Consider the following 24,791-nt stretch of genomic DNA (forward strand, 5'->3'; position numbering starts at 1 on the left):
AGTTCAGAGTTTTTAGAAATTAATTACTCTGCAATTAACACGAACAAAACACAGCATAGCGTTTAACTTCATGTTTGATTGTTTTAGTGCCATCTAGTGACCTAGATGAAATTTTAAATATTTTGCTGCCACCTAGTGACTCAAAGGCAAATAACATGAAAACAGCATATCACTATTTTTTTATTTCAATTTATTTATTTGCATTCATTCACTGTGCATCATTACAGCATACAAAATGAGATTTTCCATCCAGAGTACACTGTATATTGTCTCAATCAAGCACATCAACAGACATGTTATTGTCAGCAAATAATCTTCCATTTCTTGTTTTCTGTATGTTTTGCTTTTTTCCCCCCATCCTTGATTCCCTATCTCTTATTCTCTGCCATCTACCAGTCTCCTCCCACACTGTCTCTGGTATCTATATTTGCTTTCTATACTGTTTCCCCTCCACATTTTATTGAATTACTGAAGACCTTAATTAATCTAAATATTTTCATAGCAAACACAGGTGATATATACATTTCCATGAACACAAGTCTAACTTTACGCATCCTATAAAGTAGCACCTAGCTGGGGCTATATATCTTACTGCAGTCATTGAATAGATATATTTTTTTTCCTGAAACTTAGTATCGCTTTTTTAAGAATTCATTTTATTTATCATTATTATTATTTTTTAAAATTGTTCCAGGAAATGTGCACTCACCAGAGAGAGAGGAAGAGAAAGGGAGAATGAGAAAGCAAGCCACCAGGTCTGGGATTCAAACTGCTGTCAACCATGTGGAAGTCCAGTGTTGTAACCACCACACCACCTGCTGGCCCCCACAACTTCACTTTTAATTTGCATTTTAAGTCTTTAAGAACATTAGGGGTCATTTTTCCAAATCACTACATTTGTAAACATTAAATCTGAATTTTTAAAAATGTCCCACTTAGTGTTATCACTCTTTTTTCTTACCTCTTCTCACTTCTTCCTTTGAGTAAAATGATATTTTACTCCTATCTCTGGGTTCCTCTTTAATATTAAGTAAAAACTCATTAAAAGAGAAATGAGAATCTAATTTCTTTATATGTGCTCCTCGATGTGATCTGAGGCCATATGCATTTCTTTTAGATCAATTTTATCCATACAATTCTTATTTGAGTAACTGACGTATTAATTTTTCCCATGTATTCAAGTGCACGTCTAGCTGATCAGCCTTGACTTTATTTAATTATATAAATGATTACAGTTAGACACTGAAAACTGCAGTTTTACATGTCCTATTTATACATTACTTCCCATTCATCTACATAACACTCACTGATTTTACATTTTAAAGAAGTTTACATCAGTGATATTGAATCGTTTCTTGCTTTTTAATCAGTACAGTCTGTCTCCCCATTACAAGAGCAGGCAGGATTGTATGTTTGCATTCTCATCACCTTACAGGGCCCTCTATTCAGTAAATTCTTGTTGATGTGTCCCCACACCTACAGTCATAGGTTTGGAAGGAAATGAGCATTTGAATATTTTAAAAACACTGAATTCAAATTAGTTTCTGCCTCATTTTGGACTTTTAAGATATCTGCGATGATGATACCTGAAGAGCAAACACTGGCCGACTCCAGCAGCTCTTCTGATGCTCATGCAGGTACGGATGCCCAGAAAGACTGTTTGCAGGCCTGTGCGTGATTAAGTAAAGGATCCTCTGCTGAATGAGAACACAAAGTGTGTCTGTAATTGTGTGATAGCCATTTATAATAACATAGCACTTTGAGAGAAAAGTTGGGAGCAAGTTTTAATTTGGGTAATAATTCTGAGCACTGTCGATGACTCAGACTGGTGGAAATTTTGTTCTACTGGGAAATGCCTACGTTAAACTAAAGAGATGATTTTCCAAGGAGATCGAAACTAAGATGAGCCAAAAAGAAAATTGATCTTAACCATGCAATGTGTTGTTCAAGAAGCCATTTTTCCTGAATTCATCTATGTTCATGATGTTGTTTATTTACCAACTGCTGATTGTTTATTACTCGCCAGACACGTGTTAGATAATAAGATGAACCTCGTGCGCAAGGCTCATATCCATGTCTCAGGGAACTTATGATCTAGGGAGACAGCCTCCTTTGACTGGGCATTTCCCCTCAGAACGGTACATCTTATTCAGCTAATGCACTGGAATAAGGGCCATTCGAATTCAGCATTAAGGCATACGCTCCTTCCCCACGTAGAGTAAGTGCTGGATACATTTTTCACAGTGCTCTAGGCATTGCTACGTACCCTGAGAGACTCAACTCGTGCATTACCACTAATGATCAAAGCTTCACTCCTAATTTCAAGGGATTTAATTAACACGTCCAATTCGCACTGACCAACCTGGTTTTATTTCACCCAAGTGGTAATATTAAATAACTGTGGCCTCACAGGACTCTGTCATGTGACTTGACTTCCCGCATCGCAGGACTCTCCTGACCCAATACCATTTTCATTCCTCAGGGTAACGAACTCCTTGCTGCCATTTTTCTAAAGTAAGTTAACATATTAGTTGGTGAATGAAAGATGGATCAAAGCCAATAATTTAAATGATTAGACTTCAGATCTAAAGATCTTAAATGTCTTAAAGGTCTAAGTATATAGATTTTTGCCGTACCAGGCTAGTGTCATACCAGTGCACATTTTTAAAAAATGAAAACCTGAAAACTACAGTGTAACTACACAGTCACTTAATTCTGTGTCCCTAAGTAGCACCCACTGCTCAAGTCTTTGAACCCCAGAATCCTAAACTGATTATGAGGCTTCTGGAAACTATTTTATACTCACAGATGTATGGCCATACACTCTTCACGTCTGTAATTTTGTCAATTGGTTCTCACTTACTACGTTAGACCTTCCTTGAGGAATGGAACATCCAGCTCAGAACTTGAGTTCTTTATTGCTACCCTCAGTCATAAAATCAAACTATACCATTCTTAGATTTATTCCATTTTTATCACTTATAACAATCTCTCTCTCTCTCTTTTTCCTTTTTTGTTTTGCTATAGGGCACATGCACTCAATGGAGAGAAACAGAGAAAGAGACACAGAGAGAGGGAAAACAAGAAAGTACCCACTGAGGGGATGACCATGCTACAGTCCCTTCTCCTCCATTCTTCTCTTGGGATTTCAGGCATGCACACACCCATGCCTGGCATGTATTTCAAGCCACCAGTCGGACTTGAACCATGGAATAGGCTATGTGGGATTCAGCTGCGTTAACCTTGCCACTTGCCAGCCCCAATAACACTTTTTCATTAAAAACACAACATTCAACATTCTATGTTCATGTTTTATTGACTTTGGTGACCAATACAACTGCTTTTACTTCAAGTTCCATTATTCACTCCTCCATGATCTAGGACTCATTCATTCCAGCCTCAAATTAGAAAGACATCAAAGGCAACTTTTATTTTAATAGGCATGCATAGATAAATGTGATGAAATTAAAAATAAATGGCCCTCCTTCAGGTAAAGAAAAATAGTAAAGTCAACCACCTTTATGAGAAAGAAATTCAAATTCTCAATCAATTTTTTTAAAGCTCCTAGTCTTATTGTACTTTCTGTCACTGATAATCAAACCCACATAATCTTAGTAGTAGCTAAATTTTTAATAAATGATGAACCTCTTGTTGGTTAAAACTTCTTGTTAAAACACAGTATCATCTCAATTCTTGGTGTCCATAGTCATATCCGGTTTTGGCTGATGTTTAATTTTACATGATCTTCATACACTTCAGTAATAGAGTCATTATTGCTTTAAGGTGGGCAACTTCATGAAAAACAGGAAAAGTGAAACGCTGGGAAACTTAAGATAACGGGAAAATGGTGCGCACTAGCCATTTTTCTATATCTGTGCTCTTCCACCTTTGTCTGTTCTTCTCTGAAACCTTACTAGAATTGCTACTTTTATAGAAAAGATGATTATTACAAAGATTGAGTGTGAAATTCACACTTTCATGTTAGATCTCGTCAAAAGCAACTGGTTTCTTAGTGACTGCATCTCTCTCTTGCACTCACTGCTCAGGATGGAAAATGAAATACACTCAGAGTAAGGAGCACCAGGAGGAGGCAAGGAACCACACTCTCCAATGCCTTTCCTTTCCTGAAGAGGGCAAGATCCAGGGGCCTCATTTGAAGGAGGCTCTCACCACCCTGCCTTTGATGGGCTGCGGAGGGCGCCAGTTCCCCACGAGGGGTACAGGGGGTTCGTTCTCAGCGCTGGATGACAGGCTCCTCAGCTTGGCCATCTGCATGGGCAGGAGCAGGCTGTTAGCAAGACACACTATGCAACAAAGAATTAAAATTCTCAGACTTTTTTCTTTTTTAGAAGGTTTTGCTTTAAAGAGCATGCACTCAAGGGGGAGAAAAAGAGACAGAGACAGTGAGATAAAAAGTGAGAAATCACTTCTGGGGGAATGGCCATGCCACAATCCCTTCTCTATTCTCTTCTTGGGCTCTTGGGCACCCATTCATGCACACATGCTTGGTGTGAGTCTTAGGACTCGAACCACAGTAGGCCATGTGGGAGTCCAGCCCCCAAATTCTCAGGCTTTTTAAACAAGGCCAGCAAATCATGAAACCTGCTTTCTAAGTTCAGTCCAGAACTGTTTTGCTACCAGTTCCTGAGTAATATTTTTTTCTGTATTGGTGAAAAGTCGTTTCTTCATTTCACAAAGGATTACCATATCCTCTGGTCAAAACCTTTTCCTCTTAAATTCTACTACAATTATTTGATTTGAGGGGGTCAGTATGAAGTATACATTTTATGCAGGAAAGGATGACAATATTACATAATGCAAATAAGAATGCTTACAAGGCTTTCATGAGTCTACAGAATCCTCTTTTTTTTTTTAAATAAAAGGGGGGGAGTCATACTACATTTTAAATGGACTTTTTTCTTTAAGTGATACGAAAATAGGAAATGATCATGAATAATATTGTATTTCTACATTCCAATGTGTTTAGCTTTTCCTCCTCATGAGGAAAATTTCATTCCTCTTTCAAAATATTTCTACCAATGAATAAAACCATTAGGTTTGATATTTTGATTTAACTTTGACCTATACTTTAGCCCATAGTGGCAGACATAAGCTACTGTCTTATGCAAGGGAGATATCCTGGAAAATTGATTTTACAATCGGATTTTCATGTTCCAAGCTGGGAGTCCCCATGTGTTCACTCGCTCTTAATCTAGTCTTCTCCTGTCACTGTGCACTTATTTCCCTCCATTTATCTTTTCCTTTGGAGTTTCTTTAATGCCCCTCATTTAAAGCACACTCTTTAAATGAGCAGTGAGAAGAGGGTCTAAGAAATACTGAAAGCAGGTCCACTGGAACTGGGATTAGGATCCTGCACTTGGCTCTGTGATGATGGGCAAATTACTTAACCTTTCTGAGCCTCAATTTATCTTATCTGTAGAACTGGAGAAAAAATATACCTCTTACCAGATGTTAAACCCCTTTCATTACCATCCTCCTCATTCTCAGGTCTGTGTTAGCTATAACATATCCTGGCCAATGTTCAGTAATTTGGAGATGTCCAAATTAACACTTACTCATAATAATTTAGACCTGGGAGTATTTCTAGAGCATCAACTCCGGCATTGTTCAGAAATGCTTAGAAATGCTTTGCATGTATCCTGATACTCTTTGGAACCCAAGTTTTAGAAAGTTGAACAGTTGATTGACAGTTGAACAGTTAACCAGGGCAAACTATGAAATCTAGTTGCAGAGTTGGTCCATAGGCATCCACTTAGCAGCGCTATGTGGTCGATTTAGCATCTCTATCTCTTGCAGTCAGCCAGCACTGTCCATCCCAAAGTTCACCAGGCTCTAATGCTGTCGCTTACCTGGTCGGAGCTCACGGTGATGGGCTCCTTCAGCAGCAGCCACACAATACACTCCTCGCACGGCGGCGTGGTGAAGGAGCCCTGGTAGGTCCAGTAGTCCCGGCAGGCTGGGAACAGGCAGGACGGGTCAAAGTGCGTGAAGGGCGCCTCCTTGCCCTGGGAGACAGCAGGGCGCAGGTACAGTGAGCCAGTGCATGCAGAGAGAGGTTACTTTTACCATCCCATGGATCTTACCGTTTCATGTGTAAAAATGGATTTCAGACACAGTAGAGAAATGGAACTATTCAACAAAGCACTGGCCTTTCAAAATAAAAGCCAGTGGCAGAAGCAATTTGCAAGTTATGATTTTATCTGGCACAATCATTTAAATATGTTAGCCCTTACTGCTTTTCCTGTAGATAGAATTATAATTCCATCAGTTGTCAAGGAAAAGGAGGAACCAACATTTAAAATATAGAAGAATTATTTCATGTAAGTTTATGTTTTGGTTCTTAATGTTCTTTTTTTAAACCTAGACTTATAATTTTATTGCATGTTATACAAGCATACTTTTAAAAGATCATGGAAAAACAATTAAAATTCAAGTTTATTTGAATGCAACTTTTTTTTACATTTTTTTTGAGAGGTTTTTTCGCTATAGGGCACGTGCGCTCGCCAGACAGACAGAGAGAGACATAGAGACAGAAAGCGAGAAATCACCACCCAGGGGGGATGGTCACGCTGCAAACCCTTCTCCTCCATTCTCCTCTTGGGATCTTGGGCACGCACGCACACGCGCCCGGCGAGAGTTTTAAGCCACCGGGTCCGGGACGCGAACCATGGTCGGCTATGTGGGAGTCCAGCAACATAGCCATTATGCTAACTGCTGGTTCCCTACATTTGCTTTTTCACAATACTCATTAACCATGAATTTGTTGAAGACCCCTGATACTTGCAATACTCAACTTTCTCTGGTGGAAAAACAATAGCATTTAATTGGAATAGTCCCAAAGACAATAAAAATGTATCTCTTAATTAGGAAAGATTACAAGTAAGATTTAAATCATATAGACATTGCCCAGGAGAGAAAGGGTGACACCAGAACTCAAAAGACCAGCCCTAGGGGACATTTAGCAATCTATACAACTGTGTATGTATGCATATGACATGTGTGTGTGTGTGTGTGTGTGTGTCCTAGGGGCGAGCGGTAGCCACTCGACTTCTGTGACTCTCATCCACTTCACTTAGGAAGTAATTATCTGACAGGCTGACTGCGATGATTATATAAGCAGATGTATGTGAAATTGTTCACAAAAATAAACAAATATAATGGCATTTATTTTTATATTATGTTTAGCATCATCAATCAAACTTAGTAACAAATTTTAGATGACAGAAATATACTTGAAAAAAAATGGACATACTCTGCTTTATGTTTTTTATTTTTTTTACCTTTGTCTTAACTTTGTCCAATGCATCAAGGAAAATTTGAAACTCGCCTTTTTCACGTCCTATCTGTAAGAAAACAAAAATCCAAGAATGATATTTGTCCCTTCTCTATAATTTAAGATTGCCTTAAGAGCCGATTCTGACCCATCCATCTGCAACTAGTGTTTATAAATCCACTAGAATATTGTGTACTCAGCAAAACATAGGTTTGTTTTCCCTTTGAGATTTTTGAGTATATATTTTCTGATCTAAACTTGGACCTTAGGACTCTGAAGTACAAAACCACAAAATTACATGGTGATCGAGTTCTATGTCCTTGACCTTCTCTGCAAAGTCATGCCACTTTTTTAACAGCCTTTGACCTAGAATGGACTCTGTGTCCGAAAGTAAACTCATTGTCTTTCCTTTTAGCCCCCTTCTACTTCCTGTTGTGTTCTGGTCAAGCCCTGAAAATGACCCAATGAATTCAGAACATAAATAAATTTGGTCATTCAAAAAGAAAGAAGCCAGATTTCCACCTCAGGCTTAAAATCTAGATTATGTTACCACTAAACTCATGTGTTAATAACACTAAGTCCTCTTTAAACCAAAGCTGGCTCAGCTACACACACATTCCATGTGCTATCTTAGCCTGGGATCATGTGAGTGGTGGCCACCCTAAGCCTAGGGGATCTTGAGCCAAGGACTTGGCCTCAAAGTGGTTCCCAACAGTGGCTTTTCTGGTTTCCAGTGCATTGACATGGAGTAGTGGGAAAGGGAGATGAACTCACAGACTCCTTGCTCTCGCTAGCACCATAATGGGCTCTCTCAAAAGCTCCTCAACTCCTTCTCTCTCCACACACAAACACACACACGTATGCACACATCCCACATCTTGAAAAAATTTAATAGTGCTAGGGATATTGGAATATGACAAAGGTACACTTTTAGAAGAAAGCAAAACTTGTTGAGCTGATCTTAACAGAAATATCATGATGATTTGAACAAATAATAAGAAGTATATAAGAGGGAGAATCTCCCTCCAAAGCAAAAGGAGTGACTGAAACATTCTCTCTTATACTTTGATAAGGAAGTAAATGTTAAAAGAAAACATATGGCCAATCTTTACCTTACCTTCAAAAAAATGCCAACCACAGCGATTCCATCACGTTGCTTCAGAGCCTCCTTAAAAGTGTTATATTTTGGATTCCAGTGAACCAAATGAAGCTGAAATCAAAAAACACAGGCTATGAGAAGAATTCCTGGAACCAAAAATATAAGCATAAAATTATCCACATCTAACCCCATAATGGTATAGTTAGAAGTTTCTGAATGCTCCAAGAAGTTGATAAAATTCTGAATATTAACATCCAACATTTTGGAAAACATTTTAATGGTCCAAATTAAAAGCGTGTAAAATTATCCACCACGTTTTTGCAATCAGTGCTCTAGAACCTTGTGACCATTTTGTAGTAATCTAGAACATGTGCACTGGTTAAGTTCATCAGATTTCCCTGAGTTACATATTATAGAATGGCAAGACAATAGAATAGTGTGCATCAGTTAAAAAATATTTTACTCAAGATCAGAAGTTTGGAAAAATCGCTTGTGCAAAGGTCAAACTAAAAGCTTGCTGATATCTGTAAGAAACATATTAAACTTCCCTCCTTGTGGGGGAAGATGTCTAAAAGACATTCTCAGCAATTAGTGTATCCTGCCATTGGCTCTCTAAATGGTGTAGAAAAATGGAATATCACTGTGAAGAGCTCTGGGTTTTCAAAAATTAAGTCTGCCTAAAAGTTTTACTTAAGAAAATGTGCTTTCCGGTTCCTGTCTCAGCACTTATGTTGACCAGAGCCCACCCTTGGAAAAGGGTGCAACATTGAAGTGTTAGCTTTCCTTATTGTTCTGGTTCCATTCAGGGCCCTGGTCTTTTTTATATTTACCAGCTACCCAGTTCCTTAATATAATCGCAGAAGTCTTCATGCATGATGCTAAATCACCTATACGTACCCTCTTACTGTTAAACCAGAATGTTTGGCATCTCCAGTTTATATTAAACTGCTACAGCTCTTTTCACAACTACAGTTTTGATGCACAATTAGGTGACGTTTCGTCGCTACACCTGCTATTGTTAAGTTTTCAGTTTTAACTGTGTGACATTTAGAGAGGATAACAACAGTTCCTCCTACCTCAGCTGCATACTTGACTCCATCCACAGTGTGCTCAGAACCATGATCATCTGAAGAACCCCAGTGAAGGTGAAACTGGCGGAGTCGGTAGGGTCCAGGGAGAGGACCGCCTCTCAGCACTGTGATTCAGATAAGGTAGGTGAGCAGTGAATTCACAGTTACTTTACTGACCCCTACTTCAAGCAAGTGCCAGTATAACCAAGACGGACAGGTACCAACTGGTCAGTATGCTGAGACTTCTCAAAATGTAATTGTGAGGGCCAATATGGTGTCATGGTGATTGAGGTGCCTGGATCCCACATGGCCAACCGAGCAGTTCTAATCCCAGACCTGATGACTTAAAAAAACACACCAGGCACATGGGCATGAATGCCCCAAAAGGAGAGATAGAGAAGAAGGGATTGTGGCATAGCCAGCCCCGCTGGGGATTGCCTTCCCACTTTCTCTCTCTATATATATCTCTCTCAGGAGAGTACATGCCCCAGAGGGAAAAAATATACAGTCTTAAGATATTTGAAATAAAAGATTTTTCTTTTCTGTCTTTGCTTGTTTTATTATGTTTAAAATATCAATTTAGTACTTATGAAAAAAAATCAAAACAAGAGATGGACAATAAGGATGCTTATTTTATCCAGAATAGGTCAGTTGTGTGGTGCAATGAGAAAAAGTGGACAGGTGAGAGCCAGATTTAGGTTCTAATCCTGGCTCCTCCACTTAGTAGTTGTGTGATCTCAGGCAAGTTACTCTACTTTTCTGAACCTGTTTTACATCTCTAAGAAGGTGATAATAACACCAAAGTTTCAGAGCTGCTGTGAGGATTAGCTGAGATTAAGCTCCTTTAAGTGTTCATCATGGAGGCTGCACAGAGATTGTGGGGCTTTTCCAGGTGTGGCTTCCAACTACACTTTACGACTACAAAGCAAGAACTTGCATCCACAGCTAATTTAGACTTTGTCTATTTGAATGCAGTAAGATAGAAAATTCAGAAATTTCTCAGGAAATCAATCACTGTGGATGACTAAACTAGGTAATTCTTGGTAGCATCATTGGGCTCGTATAGAAATACCTTAACCTGTTACTTCATTTGGTCTTCATTCATTCAGTCTGGGGAGTGATTAAGAGGTTCAAATGTCTTCCAAAGCATATTGACAACTATGTAGAAACCCTAAGATCATAATTTAGCAATATAAGCTAAATCAAAACAGAATTCAGAAGGTAGCTTTTTTTTTTTAAGGGGTTTTTGCTATAGGGCACGTGAGTTCGCCAGAAAGATAGAGACAGAAAGTGAGAAATCACTCCCCAGGGGGGATGGCCATACCACAATCCCTTCTCCTCCACTCTCCTCTCAAGATCTTGGGCATGCCCACACTTGTTTAAGCCACCACATCTGGGACTCGAACTGTGGGGGAGTCCAACGACATAGCCATTACACCAACTGCTGGTCCCAAAGGTAGCTCTTTGAGAAATAATTAATCACCCAGAATGGCACAGGGAAAGCTACCATTCAGATCTAAAACAGTAATGCTAGCTAGGCCTGTGTGATCTTGGTCATATGTGAGTGAAATGGTTTTATTCATTTCCTTTTTCCTGTCCAACAACCCTGAACAATTATTATCTGGACATATGAGTCCAATTTACTAAAATGAATCATATGAAATATTCAAGTATTTTACTTACAAATACAGTATTTTCATGTGGCTCAACCTAATACTTATTTTTTTGTTGTTGTTTAGAGAGATTTTTGCTATAGGCTGTGTACACTCACTGGAGAGACAGAGAGAGACTGAGAGACAAAATAAAAATCACCCCCTAGAGGGGAAGGCCACACTGGAATCCCTTCTCCTCTACTCTCCTCCTGCGATCCTGAGAACCTACACACATGCTCCTGGTATGAATTTCAAGGTGCTGGGTCTGGAACTCAAACTCTGGCTGGCCATGTAGGGGTCCAGGACCTTACATCGCCTTACTACGCCACCTGCTGGTCCTGAGATACTTTTTATCTCATTGTTTTTATTCAAAATGGACTTCTATTTCAAAAGGGAAGAGAAAAAAAGGAAAAAGTAACATGAAATTATTGTTTAAGGTAATACAAATTTCTATCATATTCCTCTCCTGAAACCTCTTTGTAGATAGGAATTATGACTCAATTACTCTTTACTGCAAGATTATTAAGAATATTCATTTACATATATCAATAAGGATAATTTTACCTTTATTAGAAATATGGTTAAAAAATTGCATTGTTGTACAGCAAGCACCCACATATTAAAGGTGCCTCATTTATTTGACCTTATTTAAAATAAATCACTTCTAATTAGTCTTCTTTATTTCAGTGACTTGCTTACTAGTGTAGGTGACATCAAAAGATTTTTTTAAATGTGCATAGTTTCACACACGCACAAATACAATTCAAGAATCGTCAGATACCTCAAAAACATTCACAAAGGGTTAACTCAGATGCCCCCACCCTCACTGAAGCAATTGAAAACAGCTCATCTTGGCTCATAGAGTGGCCTGGCTCTCTCTCCTCCACCAGAAAAAGAGAGCACCTATTTTGTTTCTGTGTTCTCTTTCTTACTCTGGAGAGTGGAATCTCTGCTCAACTTGGAGATGGAGGCCTGCTTCTCCAGACCATGGTCAAGAAACAGGAGAGCCCTCAGCTATTGGCTGTCAGAACCTGAGGAATTTTCATTTGGGTCCATGGCTATCACTGCCCTCTCAAGCTCCATTTCAGGAATGCACTGACCACGTTTAGCCAGGGCATGGGGCCATTTTGCAGCAGCTAAGAGAGCAAGGTTGGAAGGTGAGACATTCTTCTTCAGTGCGTAAATATAATTCTTCGCGACTACAGCAAAGCCCAATGTCATCTCCATTTTCAGAGATGAAATGCTCCCTCATCCCGTTAACTCTGTTATTGTGTCATAGAGCCCATGCTGCCAGTGTGGACACTGAAAACATCCACATGCCTCTACCTGAGTGGCATACTTACTGGACCTATCGAAAGTATCGTCAAACACAACTCTGCAGGTCTTGCCGTTGTTCAGAATGGTCTTGCAAGAGCCAGCGTCATACGATACCGACCATGGCTGCAGAGAAGGGTCATGCTTGATATCCTTAGTATGAAGTTCAATGGGTGACTGATTATCCCCGTTGGCAATTGGGTAAAGTTCATGCCAGTGGTCAGGACCTAGGAAATAAAGTTGGGACGATATATTTATCTGGTGGCACCACCCAAAGCCTCTTTCTAAACGGACTAAACCAGCAAAATGTGAGACTAGACAGTGATTACAAAAATATCTGCAGTTTCAGATTGTGCAATGCAAAAGCATTTAATGCCTCTTTCATAGATTTGTTAATAGCGTACCTAACATCTAGGCTTTATTGACGCTAGATACTCAGCATATTCCCTGTGCTTGCCCAGAAATATTGCCTCAAAGGCTTATTTTTGAAATGGACTTCATCACACTTTTTTCCCAGTGCTACCTTGCAGCATGCAGTTGGAATGAAATAGCACGGAACGCATACATGAGTGCAGGGCTTTGTGACTCAGAGCACACCTGGATCCTTCCCCATGGGCTAGGCAGGAGTCTGCAGGGAAGGGATTCTTGTCCCAACATCAGGCTCAGGTTAGTGTTTGCCCAACATGTCCGTGTAAGGGACCATCAGACCTGGACCTCGGGATGTCTGACTCTGAGACAATGTGATCACAGGCAAGTTACCGAACTTCTCTGTGCTTCTGTCTCCTCCACGGGAAGTAATTTCACCCCACAGCAGGGAGAACTGAGATGAAGGTGAAAGGACCAGCAGCATTGGGCACTGGACCGTACTCAGTACAGGGGAATTCTTCTCGACTCCCACGTCCACATTTTCCACCTTACTCCCTAGAGTTGCCCACTGTCTGTGCAATGCCCAGGCTCCTCGGTGCTGTCCTGCCCCAGGGTGCCGTGGCCGCCTGCACTCACCATTGTGGCTGGCGTAACCCCACTCCTTGGCCATGTTCCTCTTTTTCCGCGCTGGACCACTCCTGTCTTGTCTTCTCCAGCGGCGTCGTGCAGAGCCCCTGCGAGCCCGCGCCTTTTATATAGGTCGCCAGCACACTGCATGGCCTTATTAGGTCAGCCAGGGTGGGGCACGGGGGCTAAAGGCCTAGGGTGGTATTTGGGAGGCGCGGTGCGGGAAGCCAATGAATTCCAAGAGCTGGACAGCTGTCGGGGGGGAGGGAGGTGGAGGTGGGCGGAGGGGCCCCCGCTCCGCCCCTCCCTGCGCCTCTCTCTCCCTGCCCCTTCCTTGGAAACCCAGCTTCTAGGCTTTCCATCTCCCCCCCTCCGGTCTCCTGAAATTGTAGGGCTTTCTAACAGGCGGCGACTTGCAGAAATGCAAGCGTCTTTCGCCTCGTCCTCGCTCCCTTCGTGCATTTCGAGAACCGGTTGGCGGGGATGGAGTATCTTAGCTATGCTTAGCCACCGGCTAAAATCGGCATCCCGGCGGCTCCTGCAGCTTCACTACAAAGTTGCAGCTCGCGCAGGCTGGCGATCTAGCGGCGGTCTCTGCACGTTTCCGCGAGTTTATTTCGCCCTAGCGGTTCGCTCGCGGTGGCTGGAAAGAACAGATTTGCTTGCCCGGCCCATGTCTGACTCCCTTGCAGGCCACTTGAAAAAGCTCAGGAGCTAAGGATGCGAAGAGGCCGGCTGGGCAGCCTCTGTCAGTCCATTATCCTTAAAGAGATTGCCCTCTCCTTGGAACCACACCAGGCTGCGTTTCCCTAGCCAGCGGATCCCTTCGGTCTGCACGACGCCCTGGGCTGGACCTCGCAGAGTGCCAGAATCCGCGAGAGGTCTGGATCCAGGTTCACGCCGAGCAGCGGACCCGGCTGATGGCACCATACTCCTCACGAAAAGTCTGCAACTTTTAAGTATTAGACCACTGACATGAAATGAAGCCTGTTGCTTAACACGCATGATCTCAATCTCCAAAACGTAATGAGAAATTGGAAGCAAAGGAGGAAAGGTTTACTGAACGGCTTTTTATTTTTCCTCACCCTCCTAAGTTGTTTTATTATATTACAGTGAGCCACGCAAAAGAAGAATAGAACTGGCATATTCGTTGTGTATTAGAAAAAAAAAACAACAACATATTTTTATAAGAATGTTTAGTTATGGTTCACATTGAAGAAGTCAGTTTTGCAGATAGTCACAATTCTAAGCTTACATTGTGAAATTTCTTCAAAGTTAGTAATGATTTTTTAAAGACAGTGAGGAAAGCTAAACTAATATCAGGGCTATACTAAACAAGATTTTAATATACATTTTCTTAATGTTAGTGATGATAGTAGCTTGTATTTGGGGATTACAAAACTTGAAAAGGAAATCTCTCATCATGGCAAAGATAGCTCATCCCTAAGGCATGTGGAATGACTGGCCACGCTCATAACCTGGACGCCAGGGGAGTCATTCCCCAGGGTATTTTTGTGACCAGGGATTATTTGATCCACACAATAGCAGTGTGGAATCAGGAACTGAGACTGTTCGGAAAATCCAAGCAAGCAGCAAAACAAATGCCCTTAGACTCTGAGCTCAAATATGGCACTGTTTGATCAAGAAAGGCTACTAAGTTGGGATGCCTGGGCCAATTTGCTACTTTACTCGGATAAAGTTGTGCTGTAATGTGCAGTTAATAGAAATGTTTTCTATTTCTTATCAAGTCTATACGTGTTTGTATGAGTAGACCCTGATATTGTTCCAATCCATCAAATTGTTCAGTATCTTTTTCTCCTATATGTGTGGTTAGGAGATTGGTAACTGAATTTCACTTTATCTTATATAAGAGTAATACAAAATATTTAGTAATGTCTTTATACTAAAAACAATCTAGGAATTCATCATATTATTAGTTTATGCATTGAGTTTTTATTTTAACAGGTTATTTTTCATTAAAGAATGTGCACAATGGCCCATAATTTCAAATAAATACTAGGTAGAATGTGAAAAGTGAAAGAGTTAATAGCTTTAAATGTGTGGCTTTGAAAATACTGATGGTGTTTTCATTTCATTTTCATATAAGAAGCTAATAAAAATTGAAATTTCAAGATATAAAACATGTCATTTTAGACCATAGCAATTTTTTCAGAAACTTCATTTGAGTTTATCTGCAGATAGATTTTTTTTTCAGCAACTTCACCTGCAAGTTTATCATCTGCATCTTAACTGATTTATTCCAGCATGTTTTTCTATAAATTTCAATTCCCTATCAGAAAAGCAAAGAGAGAATTTTAAATTAAGCCCAGGAGTATTAGATTTCTGGAGTTGGTTTGAAAAAGAAATCTGTGACATGTACAATGAGTTAAATCATTCCAGAAAAAGAGCTAAAAATACTTAACTACAAATTATCTCCTAGTTTGACAGCATTCTTCCCAGAACCATTGTTGGAAAGTTGAAATATTGGACAATTTGTAGTTTTTTTTTTTAAATGAATGTACACATACAGAGAGAGAGTGAGTAGCAACCAAAGAAACAAATTTGGATAAGCAAAAGTTATTGGCAGAAAGGGAGTGTCTGAATATGGAAATTTCAAACACGTTGTTGGTTAAAATTATAAACCTAAAAGATATAATGTGATCATCTTTAAATATAGTCTGCCCATAATTTAGCATTTTATTTTGCAAGACATCAGATAATATAACTAACTCAAATCTTCTCCAAGTTGATATCATTTGGAGTTTCCATTGCAAGAGGAACAAAAAAAAAAAAGAGCAATAAATTACCTATTTATTCACCTCTGAGATCAAAGCATAAACTAAGATTTGAAGTACATCCATAATTTTTCTAAAATATTTTATATATTACAAAGACATATATTTCCTACTACTTTTTTTTTTTATTTTTGTAGAACAAGTTCTGGAATAGGAATGTGAAAAAGTATCATAAATTGTTTAATTAATCCACATAATTATCATAATTAACATAATTTTACCTTCCTCCCTGACAATGTTTTTTCCCAAAATTTAATTGACCATGTTTTTTAGGAACATGACAGGCCTAGTTCCCAAGTTGTCTCCCATGACTGCTGGGCCGTTCGAATCAGACCTTAGATTTTGGCTCCTGTTCATGGCAAATTTATAAAAGCCTAAGTCTTTGTCCTAACTGGTGCCCTCACTAAAATGTATCAATCTGAGATACATTTTAGTGTATCTAAGTTAGTGTATTTTATATGATACAAAGGGTCCATACATTCAAATTTTCTCCAAATACACATCATTCTCTTAAAAATACACTAGTTGGGGCCAGCAGATGGTGTAGTGGTTATGTCATTGGACTACCACATGGCTGATCACGGTTTGCATCCCAAACTCAGTGGCTTGAAACTCATGCTGGGTCTGTGTGCATGTGTGTTCAAGATCCCATAAGGAGAATAAAGGAAAAGAAATTGCAACATGGTCCTCGGCCCTGAGGAATGATTTCTCGCTTTCCGTCTCTCTCTCTCTCTTAGTGGGCACATGCACCCTATGGCAAAAACCTCTAAAAAAAAAATATATTTTGTATACACACACACACACACACATACACTATACATATCTTACATGGCAAAAAACTCACTATACATTATCTTTTCCTAGGATCAAATTTATATGATCAAATCAAGTTTTCAATAACTTGATGGTATTAATATTTGCTTGCAGAATTAACAAGTAGAATTGTGTTTTGTTTTGTCATTTGAGGAGCATGTAGTTGATATGAACAGTCCTTTAGCCTCAGGCATCCCTTCTGTGAAATGGAGAGCGTAGTGCCAGCTTTATAGGGTTCTTGTGAGGATTAAATGAGATAATACTGTATGTTTAAGGCACTTAACGCAGCATGGGCCCGCATAGTTAGCATTCAGTAAAGTAAGTGTCTTTCTCTGGCCTTGTTCCTTTCTTCTCATTTCTTTTTGAGTGATCCTGTACCCTAACTGATCCTTGTTCCTTGGTGGCCATAAGCAGTGCTTCTGTGTATGTCAAGAAGCATAGTTGTTAACCTGTGGACATTTCGTGGATGGACACATCCAACTTGCTTGAGATAAAAATGATATCCTCGGGGTTCGCCTTTCTTTCAACTAGCTTGAGCTGCTCAAACTAGTCAACAATTGACTCTTCCCACAATGGGAGTCAAAGTATTTCATCCTGTGTGACTAGTTACGGATGAAGTGTATTAACCTAACAAAGTTAACTGAAACTCATAGCACTGAGATAAGAACAAAAAATCACTGAATTCCGGGAACCAGCAGTTAGCGTAATGGCTATGTCGCTGGACTCCCACGTAGTCGACCGCGGTCCGTGTCCCGGACCCGGTGGCTTAAATCTCACGCCGGGCGCGTGTGCGTGCGTGCCCAGGATCCCGAGAGGAGAATGGAAGAGAAGGGATTGCGGCGTGACCATCCCCCCTGGGGGGTGATTTCTCGCTTTCTGTCTCTGTCTCTCTCTGTCTGTCTGGCGAGCGCACGCGCCCTACAGTGAAAATCTCTCAAAAAAAAAAAAAATCACGTAATTCCTATGAAGCTAAACCTTCCATGGCATATGATTTCAGAAGCAAGTGTTTAAAAGTGAAATTTAAACTCCTCCAAATACCACTTCAGGCTTTTCAGAAGCCTAGCCTACAAACTTTTCAGACTTATCTCTGCTTTTCTTGTCAAAGACATCTACAGAGTATCTCTCACTCTCATAATATACTTTCTTTTTCCCCTTGGCCTTGTCACACAGTACTTCTTTGACTCAGTTGTCCTGTTGTCCTTTCCTCCTTCTACATCTGATACATTAAAACTGTTTGTATCGGGACCAACAGTTAGCGTAATGGCTATATCGCTGGACTCCCGCGTAGTTGACACAGTTCAAGTCCCAGACCCGGTGGCCTAAACTCACGCCGGGCGCTTGTGCATGAGCGCCCAGGATTCCAAGAGGAGAATGGAGGAGAAGGGATTGTGGCGTGGCCATCTATCCTGGGGGTGATTTCTCACTTTGTCTTTCTGGCGAGCACAAGCTCCCTATAGCAAAAACCTCCCAAAAAAAAAAAAAAAAAAAAAAAAAAAAAAAAAAAAAAAAAAAAAAAACCTGTTTGTATCAGTAGTTATGTAGAATATGTAGTCAGCATGTATTTATATAATATTTCACACTGGAAAGTTACTACCTTTAAGATCTAGTCTTTATTAAGTCTGCTTTTTGTCTTGCTTTTCTTTTTAATTTTTTTCTGATTTCTTTAATGAGCGAGCACATGCATGAGGGAGAGCATGCACCCCAACTGGGGCCTGGCACTGCAATCTTCCCCTAGCCTTCAACCATCCACAGATCATGTGTACAACTCCCCCAGCATACTGAGGGAGGTCTCCAAACTTGAAATGGGAACCTTCACTTCTGGAATTACCTCTAGAGCATACTGTGTCACCACTGTGCTATTATGTGGCTCTTAAGCCTGCTTCTCTTGACCTGCTACCCATTCCCAGTCAAGGCCAAATTACTGTTGGAGTTGCAGAGACTTACACTGGGGAGGAGGGCATGTTACTGTTTACACTGTGTACAAATTATTTTGCTCCCCTGGGTGGTAGGGAAGGGGGATATTAGGCATTAGTCTCACTGCTATAGTGGCTGGACCAAAAAAATATGAATTCTACTTCTAGTTCTCCCTGTAAAGCATTGTTACAGCTTCTGGTAAGCTAACTTCTCATAATAATAAAAAAAATAAGTTTCCTGAACATTTCACCAGGTTATTTGAACCAAATGAACTAATACTTGTGCAAGCACTTAAACGTTAAGGTTTTACATTTATTGTTATTCTCACTTAACAGATTTAATTGAATAAATATTTAAGAACTGGGTAGTTTCCACATAGGAAGAAATACAAAGCATTATTTTAAAACTATAGGTGCCATTTTGGGGGCCGGCAGGCGGCATGGTGGTTAAAAGTGCTGGACTCCCATATGGCCAACCGCAGTTCAAGTCCTGGACCTGGTGGCTTGCTTTCTCACTTTATCTCTCTCTCTCTCTGACAAACTGTAAAATAATAATAATAATAATAAATAAAATTAAATAAAAATAATTCTTAAAAAAGAAAAAACTATAAGTGCCATTTTGCAAGGCTCACACTGATAAACCTAAAATCAAGTCATCTTAAAGAACTTAAGAGATATTAGAGATGGTTTTTCATCAAATTTAGAACTAACAGGGTAGAAAAATATCTGCACTGATTGTTTAAATTTTTATAGTTCTTAAATGTCATCAAGTATTTATTGTTATAAAGTTAAGTAATCAAGATTAATAGAAATCTTTGATTTAACATTATACACACAACTATTTTATTTTATTTATCCCCAATAACTAATATATATAAATAATCTGTTTTTAATTTTTAAAACTTTTGACTTAATAATGCATACATTTTTAGTATCTTAAGGGTAAAAATTTCTTCTTATAAGATGTCATTTAATATATGTGTATTTCCTCTATTGATCCTCAAATGAACTATTAAATTTCACTTAAACAACAATAACAACAACTCTGACCATTAAACCATGACATATTACTTTTTAAAAATCAGTAGTGTCAGGGCTAGCAGTTGATGTAATGGCTAAGTCACTGGGCTCTTATAGTTGACCATGGTTCAAGTCCTGGACCTGGTGGCTTGAACTCATACTGGGTGCATGTGCATGCGTGCCCATGATCCTGAGAGGAGAATGGAGGAGAAGGTATTACAGTGCAGCCACCCCTCCCCCCCGGGGGGGGTGATTTCTCACTTTCTGTCTCTCGGTCTCTCTCTGTCTCTCTCTGTCTTTCTGGCAAATGCACGTGCTCTAATAAAGATATTTTTTTAAAAAATCAATAGTGTTCTGGGTCAGCAGGTGGTATGATGGTTAAGATTGGATTCCCACATGGCTGATTGCAGTTTGAGTCCCAGACTTGGCAGTTTGAAAATCAGAACAAATAAATTAACAAATGCTTAAAAGATCAACAGTGTACCAATTTCTGCCATAAAGTTCAAACATTTGGTATATGTTAAGTGGGGATATATGGTATGTTTCTTTCAAAGTCTGGTTCACTTTGCTCAACATTAAGTCCTCTGTATTCCTCCACTTTGAATTAAATGTTAGGGTCTCTGTCTTTTGTGATGGGATAATATTCCATAGTACACACGTGCCACAGTTTTTCAATTCAGTCATCAGTTTTTGGCGCTTAGGTTGATCCTCTGTACTAGCAAGTGTGACTAATGCTGCAATAAATATGGAAGTACAAGTGTCTTTGCAACTGAGTATTTTCCTACCCTTTGGATAAATACCAAAGAGTGGGATTATTGGGTCATATGGTAGTTCTATTTGTAGGTTTTTGAGGAACGTCCACATTTTTTCCACAGAGGTTGTAATATGATAGCAGAGAGAGTAAGTATAGATACCAGAGACTGTAAGGGAGGTGAATGGGTAGTGAAGAGTGAGTGATTGGGAGAAGGGAGGGGAACAAAGGGAAGAAATTAAAAAAAAAAAGAATTAAAAATAAAAGGAAATTCTGACTTCAAGTATGTGTTGGCAAACTGTAATTACAGCCATGGGGTTTACTGAGGATGAAAGTTGGCCTTGAAGCAATTTGTGTACATTATATAATTTATAATGTAACATTATACATCACTTTTGAGTACTTTTGAACTCTACCAAAAAAGAATCAAATAGTAAAAAGAAAAAAAAAAAGCAATAGTGTACCAGAATGTTTCATACTCTAAGAATAAGATATAACTAGATTTTATCTGTTTTCCTTTAAAAATAGTTATTTGGGAACCTCTGACATTGTTTCTACATAGTGAGGGACATCTGTCATAATATAAAAAGATCATTTCTATTCAATGATAGTGTTTGCTGCTTGGTCTTACTCAACGTAATCCATCCTCTTATAATTTTTTAAGTTAATTAATTACTATGAAATAATGTTAAACACTCATACATTACAGTCAGCTAAAATCCTACTAGTATGTATTGGCATATGGTTTGGTATTTAAATAACTTAAAATATAAAATCCTTCAGTAATTTTCCTCAAACCAGAGACTTTCATAGCTAACAAATATCACCACAAAGAAAATTGCAATTATTAGAATGCAATATGGTAAGCTACATAGTTTTTGAGGTGATTTTCATACATACCTGTTTAAGTGAAATAAACCAAGAATGGGAAATTCCACTTGGAGAGTATATAGTTGCACCAAGCTCTCTATTTCTGTATGCTCTAGTACTTAAAGCATTTGCTTGTCTCAGCACAAGAATATTTGTATTAGCATTTTTAATGTATACTCTTGGAAATGGTAGCTCAACATCTTCCCAAGGAAAAGATATTCTCTTTACATGTCTTTGAAGAGAATAATGTGATATGAATACCTAACCGTATGACAGAATATAAAACTGAAAGTGTTGTAAGAGATCAATACAAACATTGAGATCGAAAGAAAAAGTGTTTTGTTACATGCTAGAATAAATATTTTCCTGGAACCAACTCAATGTATAACTATAATGCAGAAAAGTGTTATTCATTATACACCAGAAATATCATGTGGATTTTTAAAACTTTGAGAAATTTAGATTCAACATTGAATAAATTTTGTATTATTAAATATATATATATATATGTGTATATACCTCCATTCTCCTCTTGGGATCTTGGGCACGCACACACACGCGCCCGGTGTGAGTTTTAAGCTACTGGGTCTGGGACGTGAACCACGGTCGACTACATGGGAGTCCAGTGACATAGCCATTATGCTAACTGCTGGTCCCTCAAATATATTTTTGAAGAACAAATTGTTTTAAGTTTTTAAACTTATGTCTTTCAGACCAGTCCTGTAGCCTATTGATTAAGGGATCCAGGTCCCCCATTACTGACCCTGTGGTTTGAATCCTGGCCCTCTTGGCTTGAAAAACACTCTGGGCACACATGCATGATTAAAATCTCAGCAGGATGGAAAACTGGAGGAGAAGAGATTGCAGAGTGACCATGCCCTGTCAAGAGTGCTTCCTCCCTCTCTCTGTCTCTTGTCTTTGGTAAGTGCATGAGCCCTATGGCAATTAAAAGAATTATTTTTCTTCTGAGACAGAGAGAAAGAAAAAAGGGGCACGCTTAACATTGTCTTCATGTCAGAGTCCACCTCCAGTTTCAACTGGGCTGGTTCACAGCACACTCTTATGCCTGGCATGCTCAGGAAGGGTCTGGGAAGCAAATCCATAATCCTTCCATGTGGGTCCAGTTGCATTACTGCTGCACCACTATCTGACCCCAAAATCCAACCTATTTTAACCTTGAAATACAATATTACTTAATAGAAACCAGAACTTGTCTTTATGATTTTAATTTTCCAGACTATCCCATTGAAAAAGGAATGCATCTGAGTAAAATGTATTTGTATGACATTTAAAGTGAATTACAATTCTTGGAACAGTCAAGGAATCATTCTCGGGGTAGTGAAGACACTTCATGTCTCAGTCTTTAGAACAGAGCGCCTGTTCATTGTTAGTTAATGTTTATAAATGTCAACAACATGGAATACTTGGAAAGCATGTGTACACTTCAGTGCCAAAAAAGTTTCAATCTAGACTTGATACATAAGAAGGACAGACAAGATCCATTGGGAAAAGGGTGGATCAGATGGGGAATAATATGATGCAGAGACCCGAAGTAGCCTGCTTCTGCTTGAAGAAGATCTGTCCTGCCGCCTTCCCAGTTAATCCTTCATTAAACTCCGGGTTCTGTTGACATTAACCTTTAGGACAGTTTATCCCTCTGTATTGTCAGAACTTGAATCCTCAAGGGGAGCTATTCTGACCAGATTTTTGGTTTTCAGTTTCATGCACAGTAATAATCATTTATTATTGACATTCAGGCATTGTTCCCTTCAGAAGTTCAGGGTAGAGAAGACAAACAATTCACACAGAGAACTCTCCCTTCAAATGAGATGGATGAAGCTCACTGCTTCTTTTGGGCAGAAGCACACATATGAATACCTTGCTCACAGCCAGACTGATGCACATGGCTCTTCCAAAATAAACAGGGCTAGATTCTTTGCTTGGCAACTATAATACTCAGACTCGTAACTTTTCTAAGGTGTTCGTTTTTTTTTTTTTTTTTTTTTTTTTTTTCCACATGGGGATCATAACTGAGCCTGAGCGGAACAGCTGGTCAGATCTTTTCATCTTTGTCCTAAGTCACCAACTTCCCACATTGATATTTGATTGAGAGGATAAGTAATGGGCATTGTTGACCAGGGTTCAGCACTCGGATTGCAACCAGCAACACTATCTAGTCTGGGACAGGGTGATGAGAGAAACAAACGGCCGACTAGTATGTCTGATAATGCACATGCTTTCTTCCCAGCATAATTGAAAAGCACAACCACAAAATTGAATTTAAAAAAATGTCCTTTATTTCTGATTGTAGAACAATCCTTTCTACATATTTTCACATTTGAAATATTGTGTTACTGAAGCCTATGTTTTTTGTTTTGTTTTGGTTTGGTTTGGTTTTAGTTTATTTATTTATTTCCTTCATGAGAGAGACAGGTACCCTAACAGGGTCTTCATGCCATGATCCACCCCAGCCTCAGCCAACCCAGATCATGAGCCAGCATACCCAGCATGCACAGGGAGGCCCCAGGACATCACTGCTGTACCACTAGGAAGCCTATATTGATTTATTTTAAGATTATATTATTTAAAGAAATTAAGAAAGTTCACTCTTTGACAGTGATAAGCTAGAAAGAATTGTTCATTATCACTTGCTCTGTAAAGAACTTCATTGTTCTGCAAGGATAGAAGGGGAAAAAATCCAGGAATTTAAGCATTTATTACACAGCAAATACAAATTGTAATTTATTTTATAAATTTACTATAATTTGAATGAATCATATGTCTTTAATTTAGATTTTGCTAAAAATATAAGTAAATGACATGTCACAAATATTACCACAAGTCTTCTATCTCTCAGAAGGGGGTTCTTTGCCACCTAAAAGAAAAATTCTGTTTGTCTTTAGGGATCTGAGTTCCCTAAATTCTGTTCTGTAATTTTTAAGGAATTACAGTAGAGAGTGCATTTATTTTGTTTAAAAAACTTTCCAGCACTGTTCTCCAGTCTGTGATATAGGGGACCAATGATCTAACGATGGTAACTATTACTTCTGAAGCTCTTATGGGTACCTTAAATATATCAGATTCAATGAATTCCAAGTGGAATAATATTTTAGTAAAATTGAACAGTTTAAAAAATATATCTGAAGAATGTAATTGGAAGAAAATAATTTATTCGTGCATTCAACACATTTATTTAGTACTTTCCAT

General features: G+C 39.1%; 1 protein-coding gene across 1 annotated transcript; it reads right to left on the bottom strand.

Moving 5' to 3' along the window:
- Positions 1-3,297: 3,297 nt before the first annotated feature.
- On the bottom strand, positions 3,298-13,530 carry CA3 (carbonic anhydrase 3). Its single transcript, XM_006160750.2, has 7 exons — positions 13,432-13,530; positions 12,459-12,656; positions 9,470-9,588; positions 8,412-8,504; positions 7,302-7,364; positions 5,871-6,026; positions 3,298-4,269 (listed from the first exon to the last, which is right to left on the bottom strand). Exons 1-7 carry the CDS (start codon positions 13,463-13,465, stop codon positions 4,150-4,152), a joined length of 783 nt encoding a protein of 260 aa, XP_006160812.1. The 5' UTR covers positions 13,466-13,530; the 3' UTR covers positions 3,298-4,149.
- Positions 13,531-24,791: the final 11,261 nt, after the last annotated feature.

Source organism: Tupaia chinensis, unplaced genomic scaffold (assembly GCF_000334495.1).
Source record: "Tupaia chinensis unplaced genomic scaffold, TupChi_1.0 Scaffold000707_1, whole genome shotgun sequence".
In the NCBI taxonomy this organism is placed as follows: domain Eukaryota; kingdom Metazoa; phylum Chordata; class Mammalia; order Scandentia; family Tupaiidae; genus Tupaia; species Tupaia belangeri.